This window comes from Erythrolamprus reginae, chromosome 11, assembly GCF_031021105.1.
Source record: "Erythrolamprus reginae isolate rEryReg1 chromosome 11, rEryReg1.hap1, whole genome shotgun sequence".
NCBI lineage: Eukaryota > Metazoa > Chordata > Lepidosauria > Squamata > Dipsadidae > Erythrolamprus > Erythrolamprus reginae.
Genome location: NC_091960.1, coordinates 38,064,662 through 38,079,826, shown reverse-complemented (window position 1 = coordinate 38,079,826; position 15,165 = coordinate 38,064,662). Strand labels below are relative to the sequence as shown.

General features: G+C 53.3%; 1 protein-coding gene across 4 annotated transcripts in view; it reads right to left on the bottom strand.

Annotated features, from left to right (window-relative positions):
- Nucleotides 1-15,165, bottom strand: part of MACF1 (microtubule actin crosslinking factor 1) — a 185,693-nt gene that overhangs the window by 60,451 nt on the left and 110,077 nt on the right. For all 4 annotated transcript variants that reach the window (XM_070764906.1, XM_070764907.1, XM_070764908.1 and 1 more), the window contains 10 exons: nucleotides 14,763-15,080; nucleotides 13,757-13,926; nucleotides 11,672-11,828; nucleotides 10,952-11,069; nucleotides 10,169-10,231; nucleotides 9,164-9,405; nucleotides 8,496-8,625; nucleotides 8,170-8,369; nucleotides 6,318-6,813; nucleotides 4,165-5,633 (listed from right to left, as the gene is read on the bottom strand). In XM_070764906.1, the coding sequence (XP_070621007.1) occupies nucleotides 4,165-5,633; nucleotides 6,318-6,813; nucleotides 8,170-8,369; nucleotides 8,496-8,625; nucleotides 9,164-9,405; nucleotides 10,169-10,231; nucleotides 10,952-11,069; nucleotides 11,672-11,828; nucleotides 13,757-13,926; nucleotides 14,763-15,080 (3,363 nt within the window). The remainder of the gene's footprint in view (nucleotides 1-4,164; nucleotides 5,634-6,317; nucleotides 6,814-8,169; nucleotides 8,370-8,495; nucleotides 8,626-9,163; nucleotides 9,406-10,168; nucleotides 10,232-10,951; nucleotides 11,070-11,671; nucleotides 11,829-13,756; nucleotides 13,927-14,762; nucleotides 15,081-15,165) is intronic.

Genomic DNA, 15,165 nt, shown 5'->3' with positions numbered 1-15,165 from the left:
AAGGTAATAATAGCAGTACGAAAGCTAGCAGAGGAGGGGGCTAAGGAGGAGGAAGGGAACGGGAGAAAGTTCACAAGGCCCATATTCACAAATTGCACATCTAGGTTCAAGCAATTATTCCCAGGCTGGGAGGAGGCTAAAATGGCTGGTGGGAGGACAGACCTTCAAAAGTTAAACCTGGTCACTTAAGTAGACAAACGCTTTACAAAAGCTTTATGAATAATAAAATCAAGGCAGAGGAATGGAAAAAAACCCAAGGAGATGATAGGGAACTCCATTCTCCAAAAGCCAAGCACAGCAGAGCTCCATAGATTGCTCTGGAGTCGTACGGCAGATCCAAGGACGTAGATGGCAAAGACGAGTGTGCAGTTCCACCTCTGGGGAAACCTGTGGGAAGGGGCGGTGTGAGACCCAAGGTGGGAAGGCTCTCAAGTGAAGTGGTGACAGGGACAAGGGCAGAGCCTGGGGGAACCTTCAAAAGGATGGCAGAAGCTTCTGTGGGTCACAGTCAGGATTCCTCACTGCTTTCATGTTCTCTGGCTGAGGTTCTCGCGTTGTCTCTTAGGGGTCTGGTGGAAATGGAGCCTTCCATTTATTTTTTTAAAAGTATTGGGAATATTTAGCCCAATATTAAAGGGGGGAAGGGAGAAGGAAAAGCAGCAGGGGGAGTTGTTGTGTGGGAATGAGCAAGGGTCCTCCTTAGGTCCACTCTGTCAACAGCCTTTGCACAATGCCCAGAGAGCCTTAGTTCTTCCAGAAGTGGGAACCGCGCAGGAACCATTCAGGAACTCCTCCCCGCCTGCCCCAGAGAGCCTGCCTAGGTGATGGGCAGCTCTGAACCGACCCTCTTCCCCTCCTGCCTCCTGTCCGCCTCCACTCAAGGCCTCCATTGTTTGCCCGGCTCCGGTTCTGCCAAGAGCAGGCAGGTGTTTGTCAGCTCTCTGGCTAAATGAAGCCACCTGGAAACTCTGCCTTCCCTCTCGTCCCCCGCCTGGCTCCCGGCCTTTGTTTCTTCGGCTTTTAGACAAAGCTGGCAAAGGAGGGCACAGCCTCCAGCAGGAGGAGGAGGAGGAGGCTGGGGCTGGGGTCAGCCTCCTGGGCTTCCAAACAGGAAACGGTTGCTGCTTCCTCCCCCCCAGCCTTTCTGGGGGGGCTGGGTCCTCCCTGGTGGGGTTGCAATCTGTGGGGAGGGTGTGGGGGCTCTGGATCTTAAAATGGAGGGGGGGATGCTAGCAAAGGAAAAGGAGAGAGGGGTGTCCGTAGCCGGCATCTCTAAAGCCCGGAGCCTCCTTCAACAGCCCAAGCACACCAACATCCCATCATTCCCTGGAATCTTAGCTTTAGAAGCACAAGGGAATCTCACAGGGTCCCACAACAGTTATTGAAACAACGACTCCATCCAAAGGGGGGAAATGTGTCTTTCTATGCCTCTGCCATTTTGCCACAAGACGGAGCTATGAACTCGTGGGCTACTGGCACCAAGCTCCCACCCTCCGCCCAAGGCAAAGCGCTCAGCTCAGCTGCAGCCGCCGGTGGAATCCAAAGCGGGGGGGGGGGGAGCTTTTCTCCTGCCAACATTTCAAACCATTCCCCCCCCTCTTCCTCCCCAAGCACCCGTTGCTCCGGCTGCCACTGCTCCCTCTGCCCCACCCAGGCTCTGCCCCTCTCCTCCCCCAGACCGGAGCCCTCGGCTGGCTGGAGGGGAGGGGAGCGGAGCCGCCACGTGTCCCAGAAGCAACGGCTGGTGAGGAACGGTTCCAGAAAGCTCCGCCTGCAACTTTAAAGCTGGACGAAGCGCCTCAGCCGCGTCCCCTGAGAAAGTGGGGTTTGCCTCCCTCCTCCAAGGAACAGGAGCCCAACTGCCGGCTCTGGCCACCATAAACACCGGATTCTCTGCAGGGCTGGAAAAACCAACGGAGCCGCCCAAGGAAGGTCGTGGGAGCCTGTGCATTACTCAGCCCGCCCACCCAGCACCTGCTCCACTGGGAAGGACGGGGAGAATGTCTCCATTGCCATAGCTCTGAAAAAGGCAGCCTGCCCCCCCCCCTTCCTAACACCCCCTTCTACGCTAGGCCACAATTCTCCCTGCAGCTCCTGCACACCCAGCCGCCCATGGGCCTTCATCCAGGCCGGTTCAAGCCTCCCCTATAAAAGAGCAAGGGAGGAATTTGGATTTAACACCCACCACAACACACCATCGCCCTTCTGAGCCCCCCCCCAGCCCAAATAATGAAAATGCTCCACCTACTGAGGATGTCCACTGACGTAACCCTCTCGGGTGCAAATCCCACCCAGATTTCTTCCTCCCAGTGTCTCAAGATGCCTTCAGCTCCAGCCCCGTTTCAGCTGCAGCATGAGGCCACCACAAGGAAGGCCCTCAACCTGTCCAGCTAGGGGCGGATGGGAGCTCCTGCTTCACTGCTGCCTTCCCCACTGGGCTGCTCCTTTCAGTCCAGAGAGGGAAGCGTGGTGAACCTCAAAGGGATTTTCCCAATTCCTGTCCCCTTAAGGGAGCCCTTGGCTTGACCCTTTGAACCAATCTATGCCTTCATCCTTCCAAGACTATGTCAACCTAAGTACTTAAAACACACTCACCACTAATCCAATTAATAGCCATTCACAAGAACATCATTTCAACAAAGCAGATTTGCTTAACTGCAGCAGAATTACAAAACAGTATGATTTGAAAATGACTGAGCATTTTTACTTGATAACCATCAAAATCCCACAAACCGTCTCCTGGAAGACAACGTTTCCTTGGAGTCTGTAGTTCTGAGACTGAGCTCAGATTAAAGCTCCTAATATTCCCTAGAGCAAACGAAGAACATCTACATTCAAAATTCTTCCCACTGCCCCAACTTTCATGACCTCAATGTTCCTGCTGAGATATTTAGATACTCCAGGGAAGTCCTGAAAAACCCACCCAGAGTCTTGGGTTTTCATTCAACATTCTACCATTTGTTGCATTAGTTAAGCTAGTTTTAAAAATGTATTTATTTGAGATGGAGATGTAACTATGCTCAGCATTTGGGATTCCTGTAGTACTTGTATAGCATGGAGAATCCAAGGTGGATTCTCAAATTTTATTTTATTATCAAAAAAGGGCTCCCTTTTTTTTAAAAAAACCCCTTGCATTTCCTCAGAATGAAATCGGCCGAGGATAAAAGGTTGCCTACACAACCCTTCAAAAGATGAGGAAAACCCGAGGAAACCTCTAGCATCATTGTAGTCCAAGGTTCCTTTACATGGAGCTAGAAAGGCCTCCAGAATCTGGACCAGAATCTGACTCACATCACATATTCCAAGAGTTGGAAGGAATGACGGAAGCCATCAGATTCAATCCTCTACTAAGAAGGAATACAAATTACAGCCTCCACAACTGTTTGTGGTGCTTTTTTCACAAAGAGATGTAAACTATTTTCCTTCTGTAAGATCCTTATCTGGGATGTGTCAAATATCAAATTTAAATGTTTACAGTACAAAACAAGTACACAAACACAAAGTACAGTGGTCCCTCTACTTACTAACTTCATTCATTCCGTGTCCAGGTTCTTAAGCAGAAAAGTTTGTAAGAAGAAGCCATTTTTCCCATAGGAATCAATGTAAAATCAAATAATGCGTGCGATTGGGGAAACCACAGGGAGGGTGGAGGCCCTGTTTCCTCCCAGGAGATTCCTAGAGAGGCCCCATGGAGGCTTCTCTCCGCCTTTTCTGGCCCTGTTTCCTCCCAGGAGATTCCTAGAGAGGCCCCATGGAGGCTTCTCCCGGCCTTTTCCGATTACAGTTTTGGAGGCTTGGGCTTGTAAGTGGAAAATGGTTCTTGAGAAGAGGCAAAAAAATCTTGAACACCTGGTTTGTATCTAGAAAGGTTCGCAAGTGGAGGTGCTTGTAGGTAGAGGTACCACTGTATTCTAAACACATGCACCTCGAGTGGACAATGTTCCTAAAACTACCCACGTGAATTCCGATATGAAAGGCAAATTCACCCCTGACGAATGACAAGCCACAATATTAATATTTTCTGCCCTACTTTACCTCCCGGCCACTGACATATCCTGGTCATCTCCAGGAAAACGGTACACAACTGAGGAAAGTCTCACACACACAACCAGGACTGGATGCAGTATGAACCAGGAAGAGCCTTTGGATGGAAACAGTTCTTACCTTGAAATCTGCCAGCTGCTGGTTGATGACGTCCACCTCAGTGCCCACGACCCACTGCAGGGCTTCCCCGTCTTCTGCCGCAGTGGTCATGCAGTTCAGCTCCTTCAGCTTGTGGTAAAAGTCTTTGACACGGGCCAGTGTGGTGTCCACCTGCTCCAGGCGGCTTTTCCCCCTTTCGGTCAATTTGAGGCACTGCTTACTCAAGGTCTCCAGTTCACGCTTCAGCCCCAGGAGGTCAGGACTCCCTTCATCGTCCAGCAGCTGCCTACACTTCTCTTCGGAAGCCTGGATGTCCAACCTTAACCGCTGGAGTTTGCCCAGGAATTCATGGGCATGGTCTGCTTGGGACTGGAGGCTGTCCATGTCCCTCCCGACGGGGCCCATGCCGTCCAACTCATCATCAAGGTCAGTCAGCTGAGAAAACATTTCCCGGACATGGTTGTTAAACAGTCCGATTCCTTCAAGCTTGCTTTCCATGATCTTACAGCATTCGTTGACCTTTTGCCTCACCCCCTGGAAGTCTTGTTGGACAACCTCAGCTTGGCGTAAGAGATGGGACGAGTCGGACCCGTCTGGAGTGTCTTGCACGAGGCCCCGGGTGAAATCCCTGAGGTAGTCCACTTGGGCTTCCAAGGCCTGGAGAGCCTCCTGCTGAGCTCTCAGTTTCTCCAGGTTCTTAGTGCTGCAGGCCTGAGGGCCGAGGGCTTCGTAGATCTCCAGCTGGTGTTTTGTCCCTTCCAGTTTCTTGTCAATGTTCCTAAAACTCTCCTGGAACTCCTTGAGCCTCTGCGACATCTCTTCCAGGCCCTCGGTCTTGGCCTGGAGCTCCTCGGTTATGGTGTCCATCTTCTGGTTGATCTCCGCTTTCTCGTCTCTAATGTCATCTTCGTCCATTTCTGACGCCTCGATGAGGATGTCGGCGGCACCGTTCAGCACCTCCAGAAGGGAGCGTCGTTTGGCCACGTCACTCAACAGGGCCCTTGACCTCAGAAGAGTGGCTTCCAGCTGCACGAGATCCAGAGTGACCTCTAACTCCAGCATCTTTGACCTGCAATCCTCCAGCCAAGGGAGAAGGTCTTCCGCGTGGCGCTGGTATTTCTGGGCCTTCTGCACGCAGTCTTTGAGTCTGGAGTGGCGGCTGCCAATCTGCTTGCTCAGCTCCCCCCACTTTGCCTTCAAGCTCCCCAGCTGCCCTTGCAACGCTGCCTTCTCTTGGCCAGGACGGAGGAGAAGCAGGGAGGCCTCCTCTGCCACGACCATCTCGTAGGAGCCACTGTGCTGGTTCAGGCTCTTCTGGGCCTCCTCCTGCTCCTGGACCTGGACCTGCAGCCTCTCCAGCTTGGCCGAGATCGGCCCACTCTGTGCCTGCTGCTTCAGCCGGTCCTCCAGCCACGCGTGGAGCTCATCAAACATCTGCTGGAACTGCTGGGAGCTGGCGAGGGCCGTCTGCAAGCGGTTCAGCCGGTCACCTAGAAACGGGAAGGGAAGCCCGGCTCAACAGGGGCTTCTCAGTGCAAACCCCCAACACCAGCCTCTGGACCTCTCCCGGGGGGGGGAAGGGGGGGTATTATACACACCTGAAGCAAGCTACTCTAGGAAATAGGGGCATTTGACATGGGACGGGGGTGGTCAGAAAGGACTTGAGCCCAATCACCACTTTTCTTTTTCCTCTGGGCACTCATCTACAATTATTTTTAGTTCTAATTCTTGCAGATTTTAAAATACATTTTTCTGAATTTGAAAATGGAGAGCCACTCAGCTGTGGGAATTCTAGGACACACTGTTCCCTTACGCTATCTTTGGGGAGGTGTAACATTACTCATTGTGTGGGTGAGCAATCCTGGAGGAGCGAGAATTTTCTCTTTTTACAATGGGGTTGGGCTTGGACTTCTGTGGTTTCCTTTCTTTGGGAGACTACAAGAAAGGACGAGGCCCCATCGTCTCCTGGACCACCCGACACGTCAGAGTGTTTACACACGACCGGCAGGGTCCTTCCTACCTCTGGGAGAACACTCACAAGGGGCCGGTTTTAAGGCCACCTAAATGTGGACATTAGAAGCCCAACTGCGCCCAACTGCCGTCTTCCTACCACGCCTTGAGCCCACGGCTCAATACAACGGTGCCGTCCGCTTCAAGGTCTGTGGGGGTCCTACCTGCTAAGTCCTCCAGCCCTTTGAGAGGCAGGGCGACCGTCTCCAGGCGCTTCCGGAGTTCGTCTTTCAGGTACTGCTCCCCAATGAGCCCGGAGAGCTGGTCGCACAGGGCCTGGGCCTCCGCCATCTCCTCTTCCAGCTGCTCCAGCTCCGAGCGGATCCCGCTGGTCTCCTCCAGCTGCTGCTTCACGGCCTCCGGCTGGGAGCCGATGGCAGGCTGGGCGCTCAGCCGCTGCCCGGCCACCTTCACTTTCCCAGACAGTCCCTGGAGCAGCTCCTGCAACTGGGTGCTCTTGACCACCGCCTGGTCGATTTGACTGGCGCGAGAGCTGAGCCGCTCCGTGAGCTTGGTCCACTTCCCGTTGATGGCCTGCAGCTCCTCCTGGACGCGGCTGTGGGACGGAGGCTTTTCCCCGGGGCTGGTGGGGGCTCCCCGGGCGGCCTCGTTCAGCTGGTCGTGCTGGTGCCTCCGAGCTTCAAATTCCTTCAGCATGAACTGCAACACAAACATGCTCGTGAGGGACTAGCGGCATTCCATTTAAACCAAAGGTGAAGAGGAAGGGAGGAGGGAAGGATGGGGGCTGGGAGCCTCACTAGGGCGGGAGTGGCCGTTTTAAGAACTCAGGGACCCACCAAGGCTGCCGCAAACACACCGTCTTCCCAAATCCCACCAAAATAATCCAGATGCCCTTTTCTGCGAAATCAGTGGCTGGTGTTCAAACTGCCTGCTCTTGGGGGCTCATCTTTCTATAGGGATGAACATGGACCTCTAGGGAGGAGAGCTCTGGCTTTGCGAAAGGGTGGTGAGGACATTCTTGGAGCCTGGGAGGGAAAAGGAAGGTTTCCCAAACTCTGCCCACAAGGAGCAAAGACCCTTCAGCCTCCTCCCCCATCAACCCCACCCCCAGGGAACCTGCGAGGAAGACGTCCCATAAGTCCCAGAGATTTCATCTTGGTGTCATCGGCAATCAGTGAGGACTGGAGTCTATTTCTCTAACTTCTAGGATTCCACAACTGGATCCCGTTTCCCCTCGTGGTTCACCTTCCGTGTGAATGTGGCTTCCTTGACTGTGGGCTGCCGTGAGGGGGTGGACAATTGGGAGGAGGCCGTGGGACTCACTCAACGGGTTGGGTTGCAACCTCCTATTCCCCAACTACCGTGATCAAAGAAGCAGCTGCAGCCACGTGAACCGGGGCTTGGTGGAATGGGAAAGACCCCGTTGAGGAAGACCCTGCCTGGGAGCCAAAGACACGACAGGCCCAAGGAACATCTCCTCCCAAGGACCTTCAGGGCTGAAGCCTCGGGAGCGGCAATATTCGTATCACTAATTAAGTGCAGCATCTTCCTCTCCATTCATAAGGAGCAATTAATGAGGTGTGAAACCTACCTAGCACCAACTGACCAATCAATTAAGAGCCAAACAAGTGAGTCATAAAAATGGGAGCTGAAAGCACATCTGGCAACTCTGGAGCATCTGGACAGGGAGGTTCTGGAAGTGTGGCACGGGAACTGCGGGGGTTGAGCAGGGAGCACGGCCGTATTCACTTGTCCGGCTGCCACTCCAGAACAAATGAACAAGGGGCAGAAAGAGTCTCAAGCACCCCCCCACCCCCCCACCCCCCTTGGCTGACAGGCTACGGACCTTTTAGCCATGGGATTTCTCACTCCCGAAAAGGAGGGGGACAAATTAAAGCTGAGCCTCTGTTTCCCAGGGCTGGAGGGGCCCCTGGAAGAGCTCTGATGCCTGGGGGGCCCCGCAGCCTCCTCAGCCCCCAAGGCCACCCACACTGACCTCTCCGCCCCCGGTCCAGAGGCACGAGAGGAAAGGACCGAGACCTGGGCTTCGCTCACCTGAACCTGCTGTTTCTGGGCGTTCAACATGTTGGGGTCAATGGAGAGGGGTCCCAGCACGCTCATCATCAGCTCCTTCTCCACCAGCCAGGGCCTCAGCTGACCCTCTGCCTCCTGGAAACTGGCCAGTTCGTTGGCTGATTTTTCCAGCTTCTGCTGCCGCTCCTCCGCCACCTGCTTGGCATGTGCCCACCTGGAACCTGAGCATCAAAACCACCAGGGTTGGGGAGGTTGGCAACATGACAATGCAAGAGCAAAATAGACCAGTGGCTGGAGAGGAGCCAGGCCACCCGGAACGGACCCTCCCAGATTCCGAGGCTACGTACTCAGCTCTCCCAACATCCTCTTCCAGTTCCTGGCTTCTGGAGAGTCCGGGTATTTCTCCAGGAGTCCAGAGAGCGACTCCTTGGCTGCTTGGACCTTCACCGCGTTCTGCTCCAACTCACGCAAAAATGCCTGTTCCGGAAGGAGGAGGAAAGGGTCAGGCCGTGGGGGGGGGGACGGACTGAATTGGGCTGAAGAAACTGGTGCCCCAAACTCCAGGGGGGCCTGTGAAACCCCCACAAGGGCTCTTGCGCACAGAGGCTGGGGGGGGCTCCCGTGTTGGACACATTCTCGGTCTGTCCCCTCGCAGGATCGAAGGCCTAAGACCTGAAGGCCCGGAGGGCACCTGGAGGGAGGGGACGATGGACCGTATTTGAAAAGGATTCAGGCCGCTCTCTGGAGGAACAGCAGCCCTTGCAATGCGATGCCAGGCTCCACTAGAGACCCACAACAACAAAGCCTCTTCCCAGTGGAGTTTCAACCATTTGAATAACTACATTGTCTTTTTGTGGGAGGCGTGAAAAGGGGCTTAGGGGCTCAGTTTAGGGGCTTCGGACCAGCCTCCAAGGGAGGAGGCGCTCGCCATAGGCTTTGCTGAGCAATGGGCCATTACGGAGGGATGTTTTAAAAAGCCCAGGGACTGGATTTCATTGACGGAGGAGAACCAGACCTTGTTGTGCTCTGCCTGCGCTCTCACTGTCTCCGATTGTGTGGGTGACGCAGACGCTCCCAGGACCTCCAGCGCCTGCTCCTTCTCCTGCAGCCAGCTCAGCACGGAGCCCACCTCCTCCTGGACCCCCCTCATCTTCTCCAACATGGCCGAGAGCTGTGCCAGGCGCCCCCGCAAAGCAGCCCCCAGCGCTTCGTACTGCTGGCTCACGTCCGACATGTCACACTGGATCTGTGTCAGGTCTAAGGCAGGAAAAGGACACGGCTGGAATCAGAGGGATGGTTCCATTGGCTTTCGCTCAATCTAGCAGGTGTAGGTGCAAGGGTCTACCTGGGTTCAGTGCAATAAACCACAGGCGTGCACGATGTGAGAGGGGGCTTCGGGGGAAAGGCCTTCTGCGCACCCAGGCTCCCCTTTTATTGACTGATTAGTTATCAAATCTCTGGGCCACCCTTCTCCAGGGGACTCAGGGGGGCTCACAGCATAAAATCAATACAAAAGTACAGGTAAAATGATACACCCGGCCCCAAAACCCAAGACTTAGAATTCACCCAAACTCATCCGCTCCCCACCATACTATCGGCCAGAGAGCCAGGTGCCAACGCTCTCAGCATGGCCAGAATCTGACCCTCTAGGACGGGGGGCAGCTTTTAAACTATTATCATCCGAAGAACCAGCTGGTGCTTCGTCCGCTGCCAGTCTTGCTTGGGGAGCCGTAAGGAAGCTTTAAATACTGGAAGCATCCAGAACTTAGTTTGAGAAAGTCTGAAATAACCTGAGATGAGTGACAAGGAAGGTTGGGGAAGGAGTGGGAAAGACCCTTCTGGTTTTCCTCCGTCCATACGGCCCCTGACCCATCAAGGAGGAAACGGCCAGGGTCAAAGCGACTTAATCTCTTTCTTTGAACAACGGGAATGCAACCAAAACTGTTATCGCTAGGAGCCACTGCGCTAACGTAAGGACACCCACTTGCAGAAGTATGCACAGTCAGCTGAATTGCCTCACCTTTGCAGGTGTGATATCCATTTACACTGCCCGTTGCGCTACCGCCAGCAGAGAGCACAGGACCTGAGCAAAACCACAGAGAGGCAGACGTAATGACACGGTGGTGTAATATTTGACACAGATTGTGCCCTTCACAGCTGGAGCACAACTGACATTCATTCATTCCAGCTGCTATAATCTAGCTGGGTCAGTGCTTCTCAACCTGGCCAACTTTAAGATGTATGGATTTCAACTCCCAGAATTCCCCAGCCAGCCACATTTAAAGGGGCCAAAGTTGGGAAACCCTGAGCTAGAGCAGTAGAAGAACCACTTATGGGTTGTTTTTAATCATACTGGAAAAAGCAACCTGCCCTTTTAAAACTACCAACGTAAAATGCCAATAAGAAAGGTCCAGGTGTGAGAGTGAATTCACATTTAGTGTGCAAATACCTGGATTTGAGAGGTTGCATCTTTCTTTCCCTAAATGCGCAGGAGAAAGAGCATCAACCTCTTTGAATGGCCTATATATATATATATATACATACAGGAGAAGGCTGGCACTGGAACACCAAGACAGTGGTGGGGACTTTTGTGCTGATTTTTTTTATTTTTTAGTAAAACGAAGTCATTCTCCGAGAGATTAGTTTGCTGGGCTATTGACCCAGAGCCCCCGTTCAAAGCGCCTGCTGCTGCCGTCCGTTACGAGAAGGCCGGCACGGGAACTCTCGGGCGCTCTCGTTCCCGGTGGCCGTTTAAAGAGGAGCAGAGGAAGCGTAGACAAGAGCGCATCCCTGGCCCTCCTACCTGTCTTGGGTTGTGCCTCTGGCGCCGTAATCTCCACGATGAGGTTCTCCAAGGCTGTGCCCCGCTGGTTCATCTCCTCCACAAGGCCCCCCTTGGACAGCCACTCTTCCACAAAGACCTGGAAACAGGAAGCGTCAGACGGGGGTGGAAAGTCACAAGACTTCGTGGCAATTTGATGCATTCAACCTGCCTCCCATATCATTATCTTGTCTTCTGTCACATTAGAAACAGTGACGTCTGTTTGGGGAAATTCCGGGGCTCCCACGAAAGCTCTTTGTTCCTGGCTCCTTAGCAGGGCAGGATTTTGGCAAGGGGCCAGCCTGCCCCCTCCCGCTGAATGACCTCTAGGTACCTCTTCACAGCAGGGCACCTGGGCACCCACCGCCCTCTATAGCCTTTTGCCACACAGGCCACGGTGGGCCAGAGGTCGCGTGTCCACCATGACAATGGAAGTGTCAAATCGCTCCCAACCTGACTGCCTTCCTGGGTGGGTGGAGGTGATGGGCAAAGAGGGCAGGACGAGGGGCAGGTGGTTGTCCACCAGAAAGTTGACCCACACACAAGGTGGACTCGGCCACGTCGCCCTGGGCTTCCACTTCCCAAAGAGCTTTTTGCACAAAGTGAGAAGTTCCTTGTCATGAGACACTGATGGAGCCGGGGCCTCCCCTTTCCCCATGGGTTTATTTATGTCATGGCTCCCGTGCGCCTCTCCCTGCCCACCTCTGTCTGCTGCCTCCGCTTCTCCAACTCGTGCGTGCCCAGAGACGTCTCCGTGGCTGGGACCTTCCTCCCGGTCTCCTCCAGCCACTGCCTGAGCGACCCAACCAGTTTTCGGAACACATCCAGCTGTTCTTGACAAGAGGAAGCTCCTTTTTCCCTGGGGATGGATGGAAGAATGGATGGAAGCACTTGAGGGCTGTCTGGCAGCCATCAATCACAGCCGGAGGAGGAAAGGGAAGCCAACCTGCACCTAAGAGTCCTCTCTGTCCACCACAAGGACCTACTGGACCACCTCATCGGTCTACCTGGTTGCTATGAGCCGTGCGAAATTGGGAAACTGGCATTTCAAGTACTTGGGCTGGTTATTAATTCTATGTGTGTGGAAGCATTTTGAGAAGCAGCTTTGAACCAAGTCAGAGAGGACCAGGACACTTACAGCCTGGCCCCCAAATGCCTGGAAACTGCTTGGAGAATCTGACACTTATCCCTTCCTCCTAGGAGTAAGAAAGGTCCTTTCCTATCCTGTTTTTCTCCCTTGTTTAAGTCTTTAGACAAACTGGGGGCAGAAGGAAGGATTACGGCCTCTGATTCATTCTTGCTTTACTCCCTTTCCTGGGTCAACTATAAATGCCCCAGTTAATTGCATTAATATGTGCAACCTCAATGATGAAAGATTGATCCATCTGCCTCGTCCAGTCTTCTAAGTCAATTACAGCAGCAAATAAGAGGAAGGAAATTATAGCTACACAAGTCTAACCTGGCTGTGCAATGTTTCAGCTCTGATTCCAGAAGGACATTTTGGAGCACAAGGAAATGGCAATAATACAGAATATATGCATGTAACTCTTTAAAGAGGTTGCAACTTCCCCCAGGATTTCACAGAGCCAAATAATCTGAGCTATAGCTGCACCTCAAATCACCTTTCGTGGAATTGAATCCAAGGCAACTCGAAAAGCTCAAGTGTTTCAAGGTTCTTAGACCACTAGAAAGGTGAACACAACACCTTAATCCAATCTGAATCAACATTATTATTGAAAGGAGTAGTTGTAACAAATAAATAACTCAAGACAAATACAAAAAGCAGTTAAAATAAAAGGAAATGTGAGTCTTCTCTCTTTCCTCCCTGTTCCGCCAATGGCAGGTTTCGTTTGCTCTGCCTGGGCTGGGAGAAGTTTATCAAAGGTCAGCAGACAATTCAAGAGGGGCCGGAGGGGGAGAGGTGGAGGAGGAGGCCCCCTTTGTCCTGGAGCCCAGAATTTCTGTTGTGGGTCACGAGGGTCGTAGGTTAAGGCATCCATGTGACTGGCACAATTTTCTGACCTCTTTGTGGCAGTCCTTAAGCAGATGTAAAGTGAACACTGCAGCCTTTAAGCGAACCCGTTGTTGTCTGGGCACGAGATAGCATTGAATTGTTTTAAAACTTTTAAAACCCTGATAAAGATTCCTGGACATTCAGACAGCTAAAGAAAGGACTCTGGTTCTCGTGGCTGAACTTAAATAGCCTCCCAGGCACCATTTTTATTCTTAGTCCATAGTTAACCCAGAGTTTTTCCTCTCATGGTAGCTGACCACAATCTGGGCAGGCATCTTCCTGACCCTAACTTCACAAACAATATTCTGAAGATGAGCAGATTATTTATCTGAAATGATGGAGGGTTTCCGGCCTGAGCAGGGGGTTGGACTACTAGATGACCACCAAGGTCCTTTCTATTATTGCTATTCCAATTCTATTCTATTCTATTCTAATTCTATTCTAATTCTATTCTATTCTTCATTCCAATATTCTGTTCCGTTCCATTCTACTCGCACCTAATCATCTCATCAAGTCTGGAGAAGGGAAAGTTTTCTGTAAAAGCTGGGAATTCCTTGGGAAATACTTTATTTTGGGTGAAGCAGGAACCTTATTCAACTGTCTTGTTTGGTTCAAAAGCTCTTTTAGTCTTCTAACAATTCAAAACCCTGCAGAACATTTTACCAGTGAGAAAAATGGGGAAAGCAACCTGGACGCAATCGAAGAACGAGAGCAATTTCCTCTGCAAGGCTCCCACCCATCCCGGTCCCCTGGCTGGGGAGACCCCTCCTCACCTTTCCCTTGCGTTTCTCTGCAGCTGTGTGAACTCTTTCCGCAAGCTGTGCACCGTCTCTTGGGGTGAGGAGGGGCCACTGCACAGCAGCCCAGAAGAGCTCAGTTCTGTGGTCAAATGTTCCAGTTTCTCCAGGTCCTCCTGGCGCTGCCTCAGCTCTGAGTTCAGGTCCTGGAAGCGTCAGGAAACGGGGGGGGGGGGGGCGACACGGGACAGAAAGTGTTGAAAAAGTGTAAGAGCCTCTGTGACTCAGCCCGAAATGTCCAGGGTTTGGACAGAAGACCCCCCCTGATCCCCAGCAGTAGCCATCCCTGCACACGAACCCTGTCACAGGGTCACTAGAACAGACACGACTGGTCTCCAAGGGCAACGGGGTCGGGGCTGAGAAGAAGCACCGTGGATTCTGTCCCCACAGAGGACTGAAGCCCCCAAAGAGGTGGTAGGGCATTTCCCTAAAACATCCTTAGGTCACGGCCCTGTTTCCTGGCATTACCCACAAGGTCCTTCTTGATCATCCTTTTACAATGATGGATAAATGACCCCCCCCCCAATTTCTGTGGGCAAAGCCCCCCCTGAAAGAGAATATGAAAATGCAAAGTCCGAGCTGTGCAACTGCAAGAATTCTCTCCTGCCCAACTCTCGTCTCAGCTTCATTTTGAAATATCCCCTGCACTGGCTCAGGTGGACAGGGAAGAGAAAACCCTGCAGCCACACGGCTCCCAGAAGGGAGAGACCCCCCCTTCACAGGACCCTCTAGGTCCAAGCCCCTTCCCAAAGGGGGTGAGTGAGGGGCATGGCTCCTTCGAGGGGTGTTTGCTGCCCCTCTCCCTCCACTTCCCCCAACCCCTCTGTGGTTTGAGCCTTGTCAGCCGTAATAAACCCCCAACCTCTCAGCAGAGCTGATCTGGGGCTGCCCTGGGCAGTGGCCGCTCCCTGGAGATGCCGGAGCCGAGCCCAGCGCCCCCCAGCCCTGAGCCTGGCCCAAGCCTCGTCCAGCGGCCTCTCACCTGGACCTGCTGAGCGAAGTGAGCGATGTCCCGCTCCGGCTGGTTCCCCAGGGCCAGCATCCGACCTCGGCTCTCCGTGAACTGCTTCAGCCTCTCGGAGAGCTGCTCGTACTGTTCCACCTGGGGCAGGGCCTTCTTCCAGGTGTCCTCCTTCTCCTGCTGCTGCTGCCACAGGTGGCTGAAGCGCTGGGTCACCTCCGCCAGCTTGCTCTGGAGGGCGGCCGCAGTGGTGCTGTCGGCGGTTTCCATGAACTGGGTCACCATCTCTCCAGTGGCCTCCAAGCTGCTCTTCTGCCTGGCCACGTCTTGCTTCAGCTTCTGCAACAGGACGGACAGAGGTGGCGCCTGGGCCCAGAGGCAGGAGGGCTGCTCACTGCCCCGGAGAACCTGCCACCAGCCCAGG